Source organism: Neolamprologus brichardi, chromosome 10, assembly GCF_056152115.1.
Source record: "Neolamprologus brichardi isolate AB-2024 chromosome 10, ASM5615211v1, whole genome shotgun sequence".
In the NCBI taxonomy this organism is placed as follows: Eukaryota; Metazoa; Chordata; class Actinopteri; order Cichliformes; family Cichlidae; genus Neolamprologus; species Neolamprologus brichardi.
Window position 1 is genome coordinate 33519393 of NC_142113.1, and position 20510 is coordinate 33539902.

The 20510-nt window shown below is 45.4% G+C and overlaps 3 protein-coding genes across 3 annotated transcripts; 2 read left to right on the forward strand and 1 right to left on the reverse strand.

The window, feature by feature from the left end:
- Nucleotides 1–372: 372 nt before the first annotated feature.
- Nucleotides 373–4303, forward strand: LOC102789066 (P2R1A-PPP2R2A-interacting phosphatase regulator 1). Its single transcript, XM_087847644.1, has 9 exons — nt 373–1140; nt 1828–1912; nt 2998–3054; nt 3186–3232; nt 3304–3361; nt 3607–3671; nt 3749–3804; nt 3888–3972; nt 4047–4303. Exons 1-9 carry the CDS (start codon nt 1052–1054, stop codon nt 4168–4170), a joined length of 666 nt encoding a protein of 221 aa, XP_087703770.1. The 5' UTR covers nt 373–1051; the 3' UTR covers nt 4171–4303.
- Nucleotides 4304–8253: 3950 nt separating this feature from the next.
- bacc1 (BPTF associated chromatin complex component 1) lies at nt 8254–11603 on the reverse strand. Its single transcript, XM_006785174.3, has 6 exons — nt 11274–11603; nt 10513–10607; nt 10183–10284; nt 9562–9791; nt 9228–9332; nt 8254–9146 (listed from the first exon to the last, which is right to left on the reverse strand). Exons 1-6 carry the CDS (start codon nt 11292–11294, stop codon nt 9082–9084), a joined length of 618 nt encoding a protein of 205 aa, XP_006785237.1. The 5' UTR covers nt 11295–11603; the 3' UTR covers nt 8254–9081.
- A 37-nt stretch (nt 11604–11640) lies between these two features.
- Nucleotides 11641–17607, forward strand: rnasekb (ribonuclease, RNase K b). The gene is made up of 3 exons (XM_087847650.1): nt 11641–11871; nt 16759–16841; nt 16979–17607. Exons 1-3 carry the CDS (start codon nt 11794–11796, stop codon nt 17121–17123), a joined length of 306 nt encoding a protein of 101 aa, XP_087703776.1. The 5' UTR covers nt 11641–11793; the 3' UTR covers nt 17124–17607.
- The last annotated feature ends 2903 nt before the right edge of the window (nt 17608–20510 follow it).

Sequence of the window (20510 nt, forward strand, 5' to 3'; positions counted from 1 at the left end):
TTTACCACTATAAGATTTAAAGTCATCACTGTTAACATTACAGTCATAAATCTTTTAAGAGATAATTTCACACAGGACTCAACTTCAATTTCAACACCCAGTGTGACAAACACTGATATAAACTACAGCTACAGGCTATGATATCACACGTTGTTCTGTAGATTAGAATAATTAAAAATGATAATAATGATAAATCGGTGTGAGCTGGATTAACTATTGGACAATAAAATTAAAATTAAAGGCATTTAGATTTTTTTAGTGTATTAAATATCGGTGGATCTTATGTTAAAGTGTGGAAATGCTTGTCATGTATGATAATCTTTTGAGTTTTGGAGGAAGAAACAGGACAGAACTTTTTATGTGTTTGCATGGCCGGCTGCAGTTCCCCCTGTGGCCGGCCGGCGGCGCTGTTTCCACAGTTGGCGAACTGCCTGTATTTGGTTGAAGGACTATGTTGTAAAAATCTTTCAAACTGTTAATTTTCGGAGTTTTCGCGACTCCTCCGCAGGAGTGCTCGGTGGGTTCGGGGCCGGCGTGACCGCCTCTTCCCGGAGACAGGCGGACCTTCCCGCCTCGGACAGTGTGGCGCGGGTGCTTAGCGGTTTTCTGATCTCTGGAGGTTTTTGCTGTTAGCTCCGCAGCTAATCCTAAAAGTCGCATCAGCTGTGCGGATTAAAAGTTTCCCCACAAAGCCGGGCCCAGGAGGAGGCTCTGCTGGGCACATTTAGGCAACTTTATCGCGGCTGTTTCTGCGTATTTTTCGCGGTTTTACGCAGTCGTAAAAAATAACGTTAGCGGCGCAGCAAGTGAAGCCAGCTGTGGGTCATAAATGTCGCCGTGGCCCGCAGTCACGCGCGGATAATAAGGTTTTCGTGAGGAGATGCGGTAAAGAGAGGTGAGCTTCGCTGTTCAGCCCGCTGACTCGGCGGCTCTGGGCTTGCTGCTAGCGAGGCCTGCGGGTCGGGCTTCCACCGGGCTCGAGTAGAGCCCGTAGCCGCCGTCAAGCGGTTGAAGGCCGGCAGACGGCGCAGTCGGGCCTGTGGACCAAAGTATGGAACGGATGGAAGTGGACCAGTGCGCAGGCGCAGGAGGCGGGGCACTTCGCAGGTCGAACAGCGCCCCCATGATCACGAGTGTCAGGTTAGTGGTTCTACACCGCACGTTGAACTCCGTCCAAAAGAACTTAAATTTTAATGTATTTATCACAGAAAGCTCGCAGGTATCATTTTAATAGATAAAGTAAGTCATCTTAATACAACAGTTCTGGTCTTTTATTCGGCTTAATGCCAGGTGTGATGTAATAAAATTAAATGTTTATTTTACTTGTGCTTATCTTGTTTTCACTTTGTGATAATAATAGAAATGTACAGAAAAATTGTAAACATGGCCAACTTATTACTGTTTTTATGTTTGGTAATCTTCTGCTGTGATTACTAATGTCTTAGCTTGAAAGTAGCAGGCACTATAGTCTATATAATAATTAGTTTAAACTACAGTTTATTTACACATGAAATAATTTGCAAATCTAAAAAATGTAAATATGAGAAATTAAAAAATTCTGAGGCTACTTGGATAAAAATAAAATTTTTGTACTTTGAAAATCATTAAACAGATTTTAAAAATAACATGTACCACGGGGGCAGCAAGAATCAGTTTGAACCCTGAACATATGAGAATAAAATTTTAACATAATTGTTCATAATTGTTTAAGATACTGATGCCAATAAATAGATATTTTATATATTTAAATATCCAAACCTCGGCTCTGTGAAAATTACACGTGAGGTTATTGATTATCATATTTATCACGTTATTGGTCTCTCTCAGTGACGGGATGACGGTCTTCAGTCCCGTGTCCTCGGCTCGGTACAGACGCAGCAGCATCTCCATCAACCCCAGCTGTCCCTCGCAGGTCAGTAGTGCTGCAAAAACTATATTTACCGGAAAATGTTCATAAGCAGTGAGATAACAGTGTTTAAACACACCTGATCTGAAGCGTCAGGTGTTTCCTTTGAGCTGTAAAGGTCGACCAAAACTGAAACCAGAAGAGACAGAGCGCTGCACAGGAACCAGATGTGACAGCTGCACCAGCTTTGAGAAAAACCCTCTGATCTGGATATTAACGTTTTTATCGAGGGCTGAAACTGGAAGGTCTCATTAACCAATCACAGCTCCCCTAACTGCACCTCATGCTGATGTTTATGACTGCTCGTACGCTTGCAGAACGAAACAAGGAGCCAACTGCACTCATGTTTTACTGTTCAACATACTTTTAACTCAAAATGTTCAAGTACTGAGGAGAAATGATAAGTTAAGCACCACATTTGACCTTTTAATCTGCCGTAGAAACACAGAGCAGAGGCACACGCTAGTCTCTAATCTGATGATCATCATAGACGCTGGGCCAAACACCACGTTCTCTCTGTAGCTTTGTTTTTGTACTTTTGTCTTCAGCATAAAGATCAGCAGCAAATATCCCGTCAGGACTTCCTGCTTGGATCCTTGAAGAACTCAGCAGGACTAGAAACAGTGATAAACGTCAGACTAAACTGTGATGAGCACTTTAACTGCATCTGTTCTGAAGTTCAAGGATAAACTGTGGAGATCACTCAGAGACAGTTTTCAGATCTAATAATAAAACGTTTATTCATGTTGCACCTTTTTAACTTGAGTTCAGACAGCAGGGCCAGAAATACACCAGGAAGTAACACAGAATAAAAAGGGTTAGACAATCGATTACAAAACGATCAGTGATGATAGAATCAAATGACCTTCTCTCTCGACTCGAAGCCTGATGGAAAAGCACAGTTCCAGCCTTCAAACAAAGATGGCAGCACAGCTTACAAACTCGCAGCTCGTGACCTCTGACCTGCACAGTCTGAAGCTTGTCCTTTAAATGATGCTCTCTTCATTTCAGCTTCACGTAAACCTTTCAGTCCACTTTTTATCCGTTTTAGCCTCTTTGAGCTCCTGTTTTACACATTTTTCCTCTTTCAGCTCGTCCCTCTGTCTCCTTTCTCTCTGACCGGATACAGACTCGACCACAAGAGGCAGGTGAGGACAGACTTCCTGCTCTGCCAGCACGCCACTTTCTTTCTCTTTTTGCTCAGCATCGTCTACAACGTGTTTAAGCTATTTTAAAATCAAAGAGCAGTGCTTCAGTGTCTGTGTTTGCTTCACCTCAGGAGGAGAACACGGAGATGACGCTCAGAGGGACTCTGCAGAGACTCGGGTAATCCAGAAACTCTGCTTCTATCTTTGAGGTTTAAACAAGCAGGCAGTAACCCTCTGTCTCTCTTCCAGTCCTTCCAGTCTGGTCCCAGTTCCTCCAGTCAGCCAGTGGCACAACCACACATCAGTGGTGAGCTTCTCCACATCAGCTTTCATGCTGCCTCACTCTTATTTTGATGGTTTACAGCAGCACTTCCTGTCAGGATGCTTTATTCTTTCTAACCTGCAGAGCCTCATGGGTATTGTAGTTTTTAGACCAATAAGAAAGAGCGTTAGTTTTGAATGTAGTTTGAATCTCCTGACTTGGAGCCCTGAAACTAAACCAGATCAAACAGTGAATAAAGTTCATTTAAACTGGAGCTTTTTCTTCTTCAGTGGTTTCCGTCACACGACAGCGGCGTCACGCCCAACTCGTCCCCGAGTCCTACCAGGAGGTTCAGGTTTGTCTAACGCCTAAGCCTGATTTATTGTGTGTTCATTGCGCCACTGTGCTGACGAATGTGTCGATTGCCCGCAGACCTGCGGTCAGCACCACGGTGAGGTGGCCGGCGCTGACTCCGCTGAAGAGGAAAGGTAACCAACATTTTACTGTTGATCATTCTTATTCTGCAGTCTTGAAACAAAAGTGTGTAAATCTGGGAAAACTCATCCCTCAGGGGGGGTGGAGTCAGATGGACCCCCAAAGAAGCTCTTTGTTGCTGGGGTGACAGACCCCACCCACCACAGCAGCTACACAGTCAGGTGAGGATCACCTGAGAGACGCATTGTGTTCAAAACCTAAAACGTGGAAACTGATCTTCCTCCTCTCTTCTCAGCGTCTCACAGTCAGCGGCAGACTCTCCTCCTGTGGGAGGGTCCATTCCTCAGTCCCACCCCCTGTCTCTCTCGCCCCCACCCTCCTTCACTCCCTTCACCTCCCACCAGCACCCTGGACACTAAAGACCAGCTCACCTCCAGTCCCGACCCGTCACAGTGGGCGCAGCCCGCCCGTCAGCAGCTGGAGGAACTTCAACCATCACATCGTAGATCTGTTCCAGTCATCCACCAGTGTCCCTGTAAGCCCCGCCTCTGTAGATTTCCAGCTGTCCCCATTGGCTGATTGAAGATTCATCTCCACAATCATGTCGCTTTGTGGCTCCACCCAACCACTGCCATCAAACAGCGCTGAGAGGACTCGACATCAGTGTCATCGTGACATCAGGAAGTAAACTCGGGAAACTTTGTAGGACTGAAGACACGCTGGTTGTGTAATCGGGCTGAACAAGCGCAGCTTGGAGTGAAGGGGTTTGTGGGTAATCCTGACGTGAACATGGAGCAGAAATTAGGACTGAAGAAGAAAGAGGAAAAGCCAGAGGATGTCCCGTTCTTTGGCGTCCTTTCTTTAAAAACACGTGGACGGGTGAAACCTGGAGGCTCCTGTCCAAACGGACCAATCAGCTGATGCTGCTCATGTTCAACTTCCTGTTTCTCTGTAGTTATTATTGAGATAGTTCAAACGAGGTCCTGAGTTGTATTCAGGACTTAAACGCAGACCGCTGTCCGGACGGTCTTTGGAGGCACTTCAGGAACATTTGAATTCTTCTTCAATCGACGGGATCGGAATCAAACTCGGAAACTTCAGCAGAACTTTTGTTTCCTGAAGTTGCTTTTGTAAAATCTAAGAAATCTTTCTGTAAGGAAGACATAGAAATGATGAGGTTTATTTAGACAAGAGTGTTCATGATCATCTGGACTCACGGCCCTTCATCGTATCAAGGATCATTCCCAATCCCAAAACCACATGAAGGTGGGCCGAAACTCTGCCTCTGAACAAAACTTCAGCCTTCGAAGACTTTTTGTGTTTTAATGAAAACTTCCAGTTGTGGATGAGACTGGATCCTTCTGGTTTCGTCAGATCTCAGTTGGAGGTTTCGTCACCGGATACGAGGCCGTTTTTTAAGCCGGTCTCCAGTAAGAGTAGAGCGGTGGTTTCCTGTTAATAGTGTATCTATATGTGAATACTTTGAGCAGCTGGTGTGCGCTGACCTTCCTTCGGCCTGCAGGGTTCGATTGTACATATTGAACCTGCAGAAAGAAGCCGTGCTCTTCCTCTCAGATACATTTATGATTGAACTCGTTCAACCCACTAAAGTTATTTTGCTTGATTTATCAGCCACACCTGACCTACAGAGGGTTTAGTGTTGAGTGCTTCCTGAGGCCGTTTGACGGGGGAAGCTAGACTGTGCAGGTGCAGGCCCCCACAAAGAGAGGGGCCGGTCAGTTCTTCAGTGTTAGCAGCATTTAGTTACAGGACAGGATTATTTTATGGAGGAAGCTCACTGACACCAAAGCAAACAGCTACCAACATCAGTTGATGTGGTTTTGGATGTATGTGCCGTGTGGTGTTACCATGAAGTATTATCCTCGTGGTGCAGCAGTCGTAACGCCGGCCTGCCGTGTAAACAGTTGCATTTGCTGCTGAAGGCTCCATAAGGTCAAAGTTCACGCTGCATGTCAGTGAGCAGGTTTGTGCTGTAAGAATATTCCTGCTGGAAGCACCCGTTCACCGGTCTGGACATAATGATGTTCCTGTGAGGATGTGAGCACAAATCTGAGGTCAGGGGTCAGAGGTCGGAGGCGGTGCTTTATGTGGACGAGCTGCAGTTCTGCTTCCAGCGTTTGCACAGTGTTGTACAGTTTCCTACGATCACTCATCGTGCCTGAACATGTCTTCATTTGGGAGGAGCGGCGGTCGGGTCAAAGGTCAGGCCTGAGGTTTCAGTGAGACATGTTTGTAAATAGAGTCTCTATAAGCTCTTTGATGAAGTGTCTTTATTCCCAGTTAAAGAGAAAGACTCGCTGAGCGTTGGTCGCCATCGGCGACGCAGACACAAAAGCTTTGTAGTTTTTTTTAGAGGCAGATTTTTTTTGCCGTCACCACTTTGCACAGTTTGACCATTTTATCGTCCTTTCATTCAGAGGCTGATGACATGACCTCGTGGGAGGATGCTGTCCAGTTCTGCTGCTTTTTCTGTTCTTGCTTTATTGTCACGACTCTGAGTCTGTCCTGGTCCAGACCAACGCGCTCTCACATGGCGAGCAGGGTTCGTGAGCAGGCCCACACCAAAGTCTTCACCTGCTAAAATGTCTAAAGCAGGGGTGGGCAACTCCAGGCCCCGAGGGCCCCTGTCCCTGCAGGTTTTACATGTGTCCTTGAAGCAGCACAGCTGATTTAAAGGCTAAATTAGCTCCTGCAGTTCTGGTAACGAACTAATCATGTGATTCAGGTGTGTTGACCCAAGGTGAGATCTAAAACCTGCAGGACTCCGGCCCTCGGGGCCTGGAGTTCAACTCTCCTGGTCTAAAATAAATAAACTATTATTTAAATTTTTAAAAAAGCAAAACGTGTCAAAAAAGATGTAAATCAGACATTTAATGATTCTTCTGCGTTTTTCATGCAGTTTGTCTGAATCAGGATCTGAATCGTTTCCAGTTTGAAGCGTCTGAAGCAGGACAGACGTTCCTCAGAGGTCACGACACGCTGCCAAATTCTAGTCGCTGTACAGACAGACCGTAGCTTTAAGACAACTTCCTGTGTGTGTGTGTGTGTGTGTGTGTGTGTGTGCGCGTGTGTGTGTGAGATGAACTTTGCACAAGCGCCATCCCATGCTGTCGGTAGCTCTGGAGAGAGGAGGCGTTATGTAGCGGGACAGAAATGTGACGGACTCGGGTTTAAACGTCTTTGTGTTTCATTGTCGAGACTCTCGTCCTGCAGGTGTCTGAAGTCCAATATCATGTTTTTATTTTTATATGTGACGCACGTGTCGTGTGATTGGAGGTTTTCGTGTTGGACATGAAGCTGTTATCCGTTACATCCTGTTACATCCTGACACGGACAGACTTTGATGCAGAGGCGAGGATGTGAGCGCTGTTCTCAGAGAGGTGTTTGCTGAAAGTTTTTCTGTATTAAAGGAGTATTTCACTCTGGCACAGCGCCGGGAGTCAAACGTCAGAAATGACCCTGGGGGGGCCCGTAGTTCCCCCGCCTCCATCACACTGTAGAGTTTCAGTTTGACAGCAGCTCAGGTCCAGTTCGCTCAGGCTTCATCTGAGTCCTCTGAGCTCCAACAAACATCCTGTGTGGAAATCATGTTTGGCTCAGCCTGACACCACAGCGCCACCTTCAGGGCCCAAACAAACTACGCCTTACCTACAGGTGTCGCCTGTGATCATGTGACCAAGACTTCCCTGTCAGTCACATGGTAACAGCTGGCTGATACCTGTGTTTCAGTAAACAGGCTCCGCCTCCACGAACATCATGAGCCGAGAGCGACCTTCAGCTGGTTTCATTGTTTTTGCTCACGCGCTCATCAGCAACATTAAATATTTAACTTTGTAATGAAGATAAAAGTTTTTATTTTTCTGGAATTCTGAAAGTCGGCAGAGGACCAGAGTGAGATACGACTTTAACTAAAGGGCTGCTAAGAGTTTTATTGCTGAGGACAAAGGGAACTAAAAGCACATCAGTCACACGTTCACGTGTAAATACTTGGACTACGTGGATGAGACGATGTATTTTTATGCAACTGAAACATTAAAGTCTATATTCAAGTGTTCATTCCCTCGAGACGTTCTCACGGCTGTACGAGAACAAGAACGACTTTTTAGTGGAAACTGTTCATGTACACACTATAAATATATATAAATATTATATTGTATATGAAAAATACCAATAAAAGAACGTCTGTACCTTCACGTCGGCGAGTTTGTTCGTCATTGTTACGAGACTCGTGTCAACGTGGCAGCGTCGCTCAGAGAACCTCTGCTCGAGCGACGCACAAAATCTTTAAAAACAGATTTACTAATTTTATCAGCTTTGATTTCTTCCGGTTTAGACACACTTTAGTAAATATCAGGCGTCTGAAAATCAAGTTATAAACGTTTAAACTTCAGCCTCCAAACCGTCCTCAGGCTAAGAAACAAACTCGCATCCTCAGATTTGTGTCTGAAGTTTGCCTGAAGCAAAGTAAGAAAAACACGTCAAACGGTTGTGAGTCAAGTTTATTCAACATAATTCAAACTGCTTTTACATCAGACCCTCAGCGATGAGGTCACAACGCTCGCTGCGGATACCGTCGTGGTTGCCGTCCACTACCCTAAGGCGACTGAAGGAGACTTCCTGTCACCTGACCCCATGTGCCGAGTCATTTCAAGCCCCTCTGAGCCTTGAAGCTCCACCCACACCACCTCATCAAAAAGCCAGCTGACAGCTGCTCTCCTCTGAACAGGAAGTTGTAAACGAGCGATGATGTCACCACGATGAGCAGCGCTCAGCAGGACGCCAGCTCAGAGCAAACCGAAGCTTCAGAGCGGTGGTCGCCTTTGTGGGGGGGTCAGAGTCGACCCTCTCAGTGCTTCACACTGAAACGAGCCAATCATGAAAAATCACGACCGCCTTTTTGGCCGGCTTGTTATCGTAGTGATGATGCTGGTGTGGGAGGGGCCACGCACTGTGTAGTGGCGTTCACACATCCAGGAGAGCGCTGAACCTCCTACCATCAAATCATGTTTACTCTGAAGGTGGAGGTTGGCCGCTGGCACCACGTCCTGCAGATTCAGGTGGGCGGTGCAGGTCAAAGTCAGGGGTGGGGTCAAGTTTGGAGGCTCAGAGGTCAGAGGTGAATCTGCACATGAGTATCTGCAGGCAAACGTTGTCTTCACGATAACGACGCTCAAACTGACCTGAAACTAAAACTCACTGAAAATAAAAAAATATCTGCGTCACTACAACAGAAGAAAAGTCTGACTCGAGCTTCATCAGGAAAAAAAATAAAATAAAACAAAGTGAGGCGGCTCTGGAGAGGTCAGAGGTCAGCGGGACAGGAGGGGGAGGTCACTGGAGTTCATGATGAGGCTGGAGTCCAGGTTGAGGCTCTCTGAGGAGAGAAGAGGAGTTTATGGACAAACTGAGGTGAGTCTGCAGGAGCTCCACGCCTTCACACCCGCGCCACACTGACCTTGATCAAAGTTCAGCTTCTTATTGGACGAGCCGTCTCCGAGGCCTTCGATGTCCACCAGGTCACTGTTGACGTCCGAGTCGTTCAGAGCGCTGAGCGTCACGTCTGCAGGCAGAAGGACAGCTCGGATTAACAGAGAGGACGCGTCTGAGGCCTCGGGGGGTTAAAGGTCAGCACACAGTGGCTGACCTTTAACCACAGTTCTTTATCTCCTCCTGGGCCTCAGCTCAACTTGTCTAAAACCAGCTGCTTTAGCTCCTCCCCCTCTTTCTAACCACCATCGTCCCCTCTCTGTGACATCACACAGATCAAAGAAAAACGCAGCAGATCTCACCTGCCGTCTTTTGCTTCTTGATGGGCGGAGCCAGGGAGGGGCTGCTCTGCATTCCGGTGGAAGCCACGACTTGCGAGGTCGGCACGGAGATGATGGCGGACGCGGCGGGCGCCGGGGTGGGTGTCATGGCGACTGGAGTTTTCTTGACGCTCTTCTTGGGAGACTCGGAGGAAATGGGCACCCGGCTGTCCTCATACAGCTTCCTCTTCACCGTGCTCTTTATCTGAGCTCTGCAGAGGAAGAGGAGCGGCCGTCAGCCAATCAAAGCTCATTCTGCGTTTTACACCCTTAAAGGAAATGCTTGAAATTTTTTAACATAAAATATTCAACAGTGAAGCCTTTAAATGTGTCACGTGAGCATTTATTGGCATATCTATGAGTTTTGTGTCTGCAGTCCTACAACAACAACCCGACACCAAAGAGTCTCACTCGTGTTTCCTACATTCATGTCCATTTAACACAAACAGCAAACATGAAGTGACCTCCATGCGTTACTTTTGATTCCCTTCGTGTTGTCACGTTTCCTCCGGCGACCTCGTCTGATTCTCGTTTCCTGTTTTGTTTGATTCTAAAACTAAACGTCTTCATTAATAAAAGGCAAACTGCTCCTTTAACACTCACACTGTGCGCTCTTTGATCACCGTGCTGATGTTGTTGAGGTCGTCTCCAAACCGACGCACAGCCAATCGCAGCATCTCGATCTCTGTCTCCGTCCACTTGGCCCTGAGGACACAAACACGGCATCGGTTCACAGAAAAACTCAAACATGTCGACAAACCGCTCACGTGAAACCACGCTGCTCGTTTCCAGCTCTGTGTTTTATCCCCCCTGCATGTGTGTGAGGCTCACATTCAGTTTATAGTTTAAAGTTAGCTACAGTGTTTGGTCACAACCAACTGACACTGTGTCAGTAATGCAGCCACTTCCTCTGTGTGTGTGTGTGTGTCTCACCCTGCAGGGCTGGAGTCGGACACTGGGTGGAGCTGCATGGTCAGCTCTCCCAGCTTGGTGAAAGCAGCGCCAGCTGCTGAGAAGATCTCGCCCACCTGCAGGAAACACAGCCATTAATGCTCCGATTTAAACAGTGACCATAGACATGATCTACGCTGCACACCACCTTTAACTGCACACTCAGGTGCTACACCACCAGCTGTGTTTCCCTCACTGTAAACATGGAGACCCATCACAAGCTGGATCAGGTGTGCACCACGTGCATATACACACATTCACTGCATTTCTAAACAATCTGAGGAAAAAGTGAAGCACAAAGCAGGTTTACTCTGAGCTGAAACAGTGAGCTGATTTATCAGGACTCTCTCTGCAGTACAGTCAGTGCGATGTGTTGCTGCATCTGAATGCTGTTTCTGTTCATCATTTGTCTCTGATAAGAACAACACAGCCTCACTTTTAACACATCTTGCTGTCATGGTGAGGAGAAAGTACCGCACTGCTTCTAATCAACTGGATTTCTGCGCAAAAATAAAAAAAAGCTCTGGGTGTTCAGTATGTGCTGAATTTGCCTCTACTTTTTATAATTTGGGGAGGGGGGGGATATTAAAGTATATTTAATGACGCTCTTCTTCATGATGCAGCAATTGAATTAAATTGAGTTATGTGTGCAGCTACATGACCGGTTCTCTACAAGTTGGCTTTTAAGCTCAATTTTTGCACTTACGTAAAAGAAAGAAAAACACAAGCAGGTGAAAGCTTACCTTAGCAGAGGCTGACGTCATTTCTGAGCCTCAGGTGAAAAAAAATATTATTTTGAAACAAACGGCAGCTAGCTGTTAGCTACAATTAGCTCCTATGAGCTTAGCTAGCTGACTTCCGTTAGCGGGATTCCCAAGATTTAAGATGCTAAACTCGCGAAGCTGTGCGGGACTCGCATCCGATGAGAAGTTGCGGTTTAATTTGGTCATTTATGAATTACATATTCAGAAAGAAAAATTATAAATATCACAACAAAGACAAACGGGAAACAGAGAATGATGCGCGACTTTGCAACTTAAACGCCATTGGTCAATTTCACAGGAAAAGGCGGAGTGTATGGGCGCAGGATATTTCATTGGTCGCTGGCCTGCGGCTTACGAACAGTACCGACATTCGCCGAATAAAGCCGAGCGGTGAGGATCAGCTGACCGAGAGGCTCCGTTCTTCGATGGGTCCTCTTTCAGTTTAGAGTATAATAATAGTAATAATAATAATCTTTTGATCGATCAAAGGGACGCAGACATGCCGTCGCTGCTGTTCTGCGGGCCGAAGATGGCCGCGTGCGGGATCGTGATCAGCATCTGGGGCGTCATCATGCTGGTAAGATCACGAAGGGACCGACTATTTCCTGGAAGGCTAAGGAACTACCAGTGGGGACTCTGTATTTGGATTAAATATAATGTTATTATGAGCAATTTCTTGCTGCTAATTTTATTCGAAATTGGTAAAACTCTCAACGCATTTCAACGCTGACTGGCTAATCACTGAATTCCAGTACTTCTCGGGTACATAGACGGAGCCCACGTAGGCCGATCTGAATGTAGTTCTGCTGGTTTCACCCTCCTTGACCTCCTAAGACCCGAACTCTTCCATGGCATGGATTTTTAATTTCTCTTTGAAATTTGGGCTGATTGGAACCTGATGAATGTAAAAACAAAGAATCACGAGATTTATTTATTTATTTATTTTTTACCTGAATTTTGTTTCTAAGAAAAATGAGAGCCACATATGAGGATATTCGTTTTAAATTTTGATAAAACAGTAGCAGCATAATGTCCTCGTAAGTGGATATCAGGCCCTTGTATAGCAAAATTTTGTATTTTGGTCTAGACAACCAAAAATGTGATGTCCACATATGTGGACACAGGTCCTAGGAGGTTAAAGTATTTGTGCTAATAGCATCATGTACAGTCAGACAGGCAAGGAGAATAGCACTGACTGGGAGAGGCTGTGAACAGGTAGTAGACTCAGTTCACTTCAAGACATTTATAATGTTTAAGTAGTTTAATGTGTCGGTGCTGATGATAAACACATTTTGAATGAAAGCCGGGAAACTTTGGTCTTATAGAAACAAGAGGCTATTCTTTGTGACCATATGGATCAGTCATATTACCATTACTTCACCCAAAGGCACCAAGTTAATACTCAAAAAAGCTGCAGCAATACACACAAATATAAACAGTACTTGGTGACAACTTTGCTTTTAACCTCTAACCCTCTGAGGTCCAGGGTTGATTTGTTCTCTATATTTCACCTTTAAAACTGTTTATCTTCTCTTTATCAGTTATTTTCTCATTTTGACAAACTGTATCAGCACAATTTATCTAAATTCAGACAATAAACTTAAAATGAGAGAAAAAAGTTAAATGTTTGACTGTGAAAACCACAAACATGTTAAACGAATCATTTTCACAACTCAAAATGCAAATAAATTGTTTCGCCAAAAAAGTTATATGGTACTATTTACCTAAAAATGCTCAGACATTTTTTATATAACCATTTCAAACTATTTACAGAACAATCAGGTTCTGCATCAGATAAAATGCCACATAAATAATTTATGGAACTCCAAAAATCGTTTGTCCACTTTAAGACAAATGAGAACAGCACAGGGATAAACCTGCAGGTCTGACAGCAGGAGGTGTGTCACTCCTGATTTCCACCTGGAGGCAGCGTTTACACTGCAGTCTGCCTTTGGTGGCTTTTTTTGCAGCAACTGTGACGTTCACTAGTAGAACTGACACACAAAACAAAACAACGACTTCACACTAACTACAAAATGCAACACACTAACTTGAGACTCCAAACACGGTAAACTTCACAAATCTCTCACGTGTGAAAACTCACTCTCTCCCTTTCTTTCGCTCGCTCTTGCCGGCGTCACTCCTACAACTTCCCCCTCTTCCTAAACAACCAAATGCCACATGTTGCCATATATATAATTTGATTGGTTGACATGGTACGCTTGAACACCAATAGCGAAGGGAAGGGGTGTTTTGCTAGCGCTGTCCTTAGAAAACGCCGAGTTTACCGTTTCTTCCCATAGTAAACGCCACTGTTTTATTCAGAAAAAAACGTTGCGTGTATTTTTTTATCACTCTGGTTTTACGTGGCCTATTAACACAATTTAAAAACTGGTATATAGTTTAAGGTCAGTACTTTTGACAAATGTTGAATGGAGACTCTGGGCGCCTTAAATTAACGAGTTATTATCCGGCTAATGTTTAAAGCTTTTACTTGAGTAAAGTAACTCATATTACACATATTGCTGCTAAGTAATGTTAGCTAAGTTCACAGCATATTTCATACATCTCCATGCCATAACTAACTCCTATAATAGCACTGCCATATTGCATCACACAGTGCATTTCAATTATTTCTCCACCGAGTTTGATAGCTTAAAAAATAATAATAATCATAATTTTAAAAATCCGCATGTGTAACGTACACCTACTGGAAAATTATTTACTAGGACTCACCTATGATGCGGCTGGAGAACGTAAACTCTGCCATTGTCCTTTTCCATCAAACACTCGTTAAAACAGCAGCTGCAGGTATGTTTGCACACTCAGCCCCGACTGTTGGGGAAGGGGCGGGGTCACACCTTGAAACAGACATGAGGCGCAAGGCACCCAGGTGGGGAAATTCACAGAGAGTTGGGGAATGGCTGCAATCACAGCATGTAAGATGGTGACAGATGTACCCTTAGGCCCCTCCTCCATTCAGAGATGGTCTTTCCCTTTTCACGTAAATGGCCTCTTTGACTCCGCCCTCAAACCAGCGTTCCTCCCTGTCCAGGATGTTACATCCTCATCATTGAAAGAGTGTCCACTGGCCTGTAGGTGTAAACAGACTGAAGAGTCCTGGCCTGACGAGGTAGCTCTTCTGTGTTGTAGCCAGAGGTTGTTTGGTTTCCCCGATGTATAAATCCTGCCAATCCTCCTGCACTTAACAGCGTACACTATGTTACTCTGTTTGTGTCGGGGACCCGATCCTTGGGGTGGACCAGTTTGTGGTGCAGCGTGTTTTGGGGTTTAAAAGCCACAGAGACCCGGTGTTTAGAAAAAATGTGTCTCAGCTGCTCCGATACTCCTGACACGTACGGGATCACTACAGGTTTTCTCTTGGGCAGCGGTTGTCCTTCTCTCCTGGATCGGCTGGAGCTTTCTTTAGGAGCCTTTCCCGCTTTGACAAAAGTCCAGCTGGGATAACCACATTGACTCAGGGCCTTCTTGATGTTCTTCTGCCTCCCTGGCTGCTGTGTCAGTGGGGATGGTGTTCGCTCTGTGTTGTAGCGTCCTGATGACGCCCAGTTTGTGCTCCAGTGGATGATGAGAGTCAAACCTTAGATACCGATCCGTATGTGTAGGTTTACGGTACACGTCAGCTTTTAGATGTTCCCCATTACTGATGGAAATTTCACAGTCTAAGAAGGCTAACCTGCCACTTTTCATATCCTCCCTGGTGAATTTGATGAGTTAATGTGATCTGTGAATTGTGGAACGTCCTGAGGTTTGATTTTCACTCAGGTGTCATCCACATACCTGAACCAATGACTTGGTGGTGTTCCACGATAGGATAGCAAAGCCCTCTTTTCCACTTCTTCCATGTACAATTTGGCCATGATGGGTGAAACTGGGGAGCCCACGGCACACCCATGTTTCTGCCTGTAGAACTGACCTTTGTATGTGAAGTAGGTAGAATGAAGACACAGCTCCAAAAGCAAACACACTTGGTCGATGCTGAGAGTGGTCCTGTTGCTGTTGGTTTCATCTGCCTCCATAATGACATCTCTCACCTTCTCAGCACAATCCAAAGAGTTCTGGATGTGGTTTTCAGAGCTGCGCACCAGCAGGTTGAGGATCGAAGCCAGAAACTTGGAGATGTTACAGGTGACCGAGTTGATCATGCAGACAATAGGTCTTAAAGGTGCACCCTGTTTATGTATTTTTGGTAAACCATACAGACTTTGTGCAGACTCTCCTGGGTACAGCCTGTGGTATGAGGTCCGGTCAACAGCCTTGTCTTGTTCCAACTGCTTCAGACAGTCTATCACCCTCTTCCTGTAGCCACTTCCTGGGTCTCGTTTCAGGGCCTCATAAGTATTTTCATCACTGAGTAGTGACAAAATCTTCTCATGATAGTCTTTCTGGTTTAGCAATACTGTGCAGCTACCCTTGTCTGCCAGAAGGATGATAATGTTGTTGTCATCACTAAGTAATGTGAGTGCCTTCCTCTCCTCCATGCTGATGTTGGATGCTGGGGGCTTTGCATTGCTGAGACAGGCCGAAACTTTCGTCCGTAGTTGCTCTGCTTCCACATCTGCAATATTGTTGTTATGAATTGCTGTTTCTGTGGCTGTGATCAGCTCCACTAGCGGGATTTGTCTTGGTGTGACAGCAAAATTCAACCCTTTAGCAACGATGTTTTTCTCTGTTTGGGTGAGCTGTCTGTCAGACAAATCCTTCACCCACTAGGTCTTTATGTCACTTTGTCTTTCGCCATCTTACAATGCTGTGATTGCAGCCATTCCCCAACTCTCTGTGAATGGGACTCATGGCCATTGATCAGTGGTTGTTGATCAATGGTCATGAGAATTTGCATAATTATGATTAAGGAACTGACCTCCCAGCCCATTGTTCCTTCAGTGGGCTGGTTTCAGTCATTATGCAAATGTCCTGTTTATAAGATTGAACCTGCAGTCAGCTGAGACTGAAGACGTCACCTGATGATGACGAAACGTTTCTCCCACAAAACGCTACGTCCAGATGAACAGAATCAACTTTTGGAGATTTACTTTCCTGGATGATTGAGATGCATCAAGACGTTTTGCGACTCATTTTATTTCTCGGTCTGATAAGAAAACTATTCAATCAGATATTTCATTCACCACAAAGAACTACAGTTACACTTTCAAGCACTTTTAAGCACCACATCTGAAATTCAAGCACTTTTCAAACCTTGAAAAGACAATATTAAAATTCAAGCATTTACAAGGATTTCAAGCACCTGTTTAAAGGTTCTGAGGTCTCAGGTCTGTCAGTTAAAATATTCAGTAGATCACTTCCTGCTTTTCTTATCAGAATAAATCCTCGGTTGAAGCAGTGAACAGAAAACATTTAAACTCAGTGACGAGGTTCGATTTGTAGCTGTGGCCCTGACGGGTCCCCGAGCCTCATGTTGACCCCGTGTCTCGCTCTCTTGCAGGCGATGTTGGGAATCTTCTTCAGCGCCAAGTCAGCCGTGCTGATCGAAGACGTCCCGTTCACCGAGGACGACATCCGTAACGAGTGAGTTGGGGGTTAAAAGCTGCTCGGTCGGTTCGACCCGAGCTTGAGACGCTGCGACGCAAACCAGAGGAAGCAGGGTCAGTCTGACCGATGACAAACAGCAGATAAACTCTTCTTCTCCTTCTTTTTCCCCGCAGTAAAAGTCCCCCTCAGAACATCTACAGTCTCTACAACCAGGTCGGCATCAACTGCTTCATCGCCGCTGCCGTCTACGTGGTGGTGGGCGCCATCTCGCTCTGCCAGGTCCGACTCAACAAGCGGCAGGAGTACATGGTGACATAAAGACCTGCGGCGACGGCCTGACCTTTGACCTCGAGCACCTGGTTCCTGTCCATAAAGTTTATTTATGTCTCAACTCTGGAAAATCTGATTAGCTAAGATTAAACAGGGGGCGGGGTCAGGTATCACCTGGATTATTTATTTTGTATTTACGTGTTTGTTGTTGTTGTTGTTGTTGTTCTGTTGTTGGGTGAATTGTTGTTTCATTCCTTTCTGTTGGACATGAAAGTGACCAAAAGTGTGAAACACTCACGTCTGCTCGCCACATTATCACATTAACAAGGAAACTGGGGGGGCAGAGCCCCGAGGACGCCTTCACCATCAGCTGAGGCGGTTTTATTGTGTCAGAAGAACAAAGATGAAGGCGTCGCTCGGGCGTCCTCCTCTGCTCGAACAGGTCGGAGGACATGAGGCGGTGCTGTGTCTCTGATGTGGGTCTGTGTTTGCTGGAACATCGTTTGCAATAAAGTGTGTGAGTGGAAAACTACAGGGAGTCATCTTCATTTCAATAACTGGAAAAATGTTCCTGTTCTGAGGTGTGTTTAACAATTCTGAAAGAAACTGATGCAAACAAGCTGGAAGTTGATCAGATTACTAGAGATTCTTTGTTAGTGACCATTCAGCCTTAATGAAGTGATCAGGCCACTAAACCCCACTAACAGTTTTTATTACTCATCCTGTCAAAAGTTTCAGAGAAACACATGAACACCAGAATCCTCTCAGATTGTTGTGATGGAGCAAAGTCTCATTAAAATCCAGTTCCAAATACATCACACAGCAAAGCTTTCCGATATTTCTTAGATTAATAATAATAACAATATGTGTTGTGCGTGTTGTGGCGCGCCAGTAATGTGTGTCTGAGGTGGTAGTCTGTAGCACGGGGGCCTCACAAAGAACAGTACTCGCCCCTTTCCTCTTCACCCTGTACACTGCAAACTTCAGTTATAACACGGACACTTGCCATCTCCAGAAGATCTCAGACGACACCGCCACTGTGGGTGGAGTGTCGGAGGGAAACAAACTGGAATACAGGGGGGTCATCAATGACTTCGTCAGCTGGTGCGAACAGAACCATCTTCACATCAATGCCAGCAAGACGAAGGAGCTGGTGATTGACTTCAGCAAGAAGCCACCCCCCATTACACCAGTGAACATCCAGGGTTTGGACATTGAAACGGTGAGGAGTACAAATACCTGGGAGTTCACCTCAGTAACAAACTGGACTGGTCCACAAACACAAATGCACTTTATAAAAAGGCTCTAAGTCGTCTCCAGCTGCTACGGCGGCTGAGATCCTTTGGGGTGAACAGGACACTCCTAAGCACGTTCTATGACACTGTGGTGGCGTCTGCTATTTTCTATGCTGTGGTCTGCTGGAGTGGTGGAACGGCAGAGAGGGACGGGGAGAAACTTAATAAACTGGTCAGGAGGGCCAGCTGTGTCTTGGACTGTCCTGGAAGTCCATCGAGCAGGTTGGGGAGGAGGAGATGTTGTCTAAGCAAACATCCATCATGAACAACTCCTCCCACCCGCTGCATGAGACTGTACGAGCACTGAGCAGCTCGTTCAGCAGTGGACTTTTACACCCACAGTTAGGGTTGCCAACTTCCTGAGAAATAAATAAGGGACACCTCGTGGCCAGGGCCGGGCGACCCAGTTGTCTTCACCCTTCCCAGTGTGGTGAATTTTGTAGCTCTTTTTTTTGTGTGTGAAATTATTTTTTTAACCATTTGACTTGATTTGATTTAAGTAGATGCGTATTCTTTGTGATATCAACACATGGGAAACAACTGATCATTTAGCCATTTATTTTTAGCTCAAAATGACAACATTAACACAATAAAACACGTCTCCCTCTTAAACAGAAGCCTGTCATGCTTAACTTTTGAGAATAAAAGTAAATCTTTCTTTAAAAGAACTCTGTCCTGCTTAACTTAAAATTATATAAATTAATAGAAAACAATAGAAAGAAAAATATTCTTGTAACAGTGCACATTTAGTGCATTTAGTGCAATTGGCTTCAGCAGAGGCATTATTTCAGCTTTTGCTCCCGTTTGTAAACCCACTTGTTCCCATGATTACGCATCATAACTCATCATCATTATTCATCTATGTATTACTTTTATGTATTACTCATCTATTTATTGTAATCTATCATTGCAGTTGTTTATTACACAAAATAAATTATATTATCACACTTCTGGCCACATAGCGCTGATATTCACTGCACATGCCCATTTTAACCTTAACCAGAGGGTTTAAAAACAAACAAACCAGTGTTTACCATATCTGCTTCTGCCGTGGCCTGGTGGACAAAAATTGGTTAAGGGTTCCCCGAGCTTTCACGCCCCTCATGTTCTTCATGTGCCCACCATTAGAAGCATGCCTATGGAAAAAGTGCGCCGGCGCACAGTGCAGTGCGCTTTATAGGTGTTATCGTGCACTTTTCCAGCCAGGTGTTTTCCTTTTCCCATTCTTCCCTGTACTTTTGCAACCTTTTTTCTTTCTCTGAGGGGAACAAACGTTGCTGGTGGGCAGACACCGTCTGGCCCGTTTTGAGCCGATTTTTGAGTCGTGCGACCGTTTTGGTGATCGGCCCGATTTTGGCCTTCATCGTGCATCGTGTAGTATACGTGGGGTAACGAGAAGCGAGTAACACCTCACGACCATCTCCCGATCATCAATCGCTCGTGAGGGTGTCACCGCAGCCGCTCACACTGCTCACGCGCAAACACGTAAACGTTGGTGAAAAAGACGGAGCAGCAGTGCAGCGTGTGATCTGGACACAAGCGATGGAGGCACAACTTGTAGAACTTTGGCTCATCCGGGCCTTTTCGATGTGGCCTCACCAAATGATCACGACAACAACAACCGTGAAAATAGTTGGATCAGCTGCTCAATCACAGCTGATCATGTTTTTCATTAATGTAGCAAAGCTGATGGTGGTGTGTGTGAGTGAAAGACAGACCATAACAAACCTTCATGGTATGGACGCACAGTGTGACTCAGGTCGCATCAGAGCATCGTGACCTATGACCTTCTAACCCCTGCGAGTCAATCGTGCAGTTTGAGCAGGAGCTGAATAACGCGACTGAAAAAATCGCACAGTGTGAGCCTGGTATAAGCGACGTTTCCTCGACCAATGAGATGAGGTAATCTGAATTGTCATAAGTGTGCTGTCAGCTCATTGGTCACAAAGCAGGAGCGGGGCTGGGAATTATGTTTTCAAACAAAGCGTTAATTACATTAAAAGTTAGAGACTACTTTTGATTCTCACTGTATTACGGGACAAAGTGCGTCCCTTATTAGCTCAATACGGGACGATTCCGTTTTTAAGACGGTTGGCAACCCCACCCACAGTGTAGGAAGGAGCGCTACCGCAGGTCATTC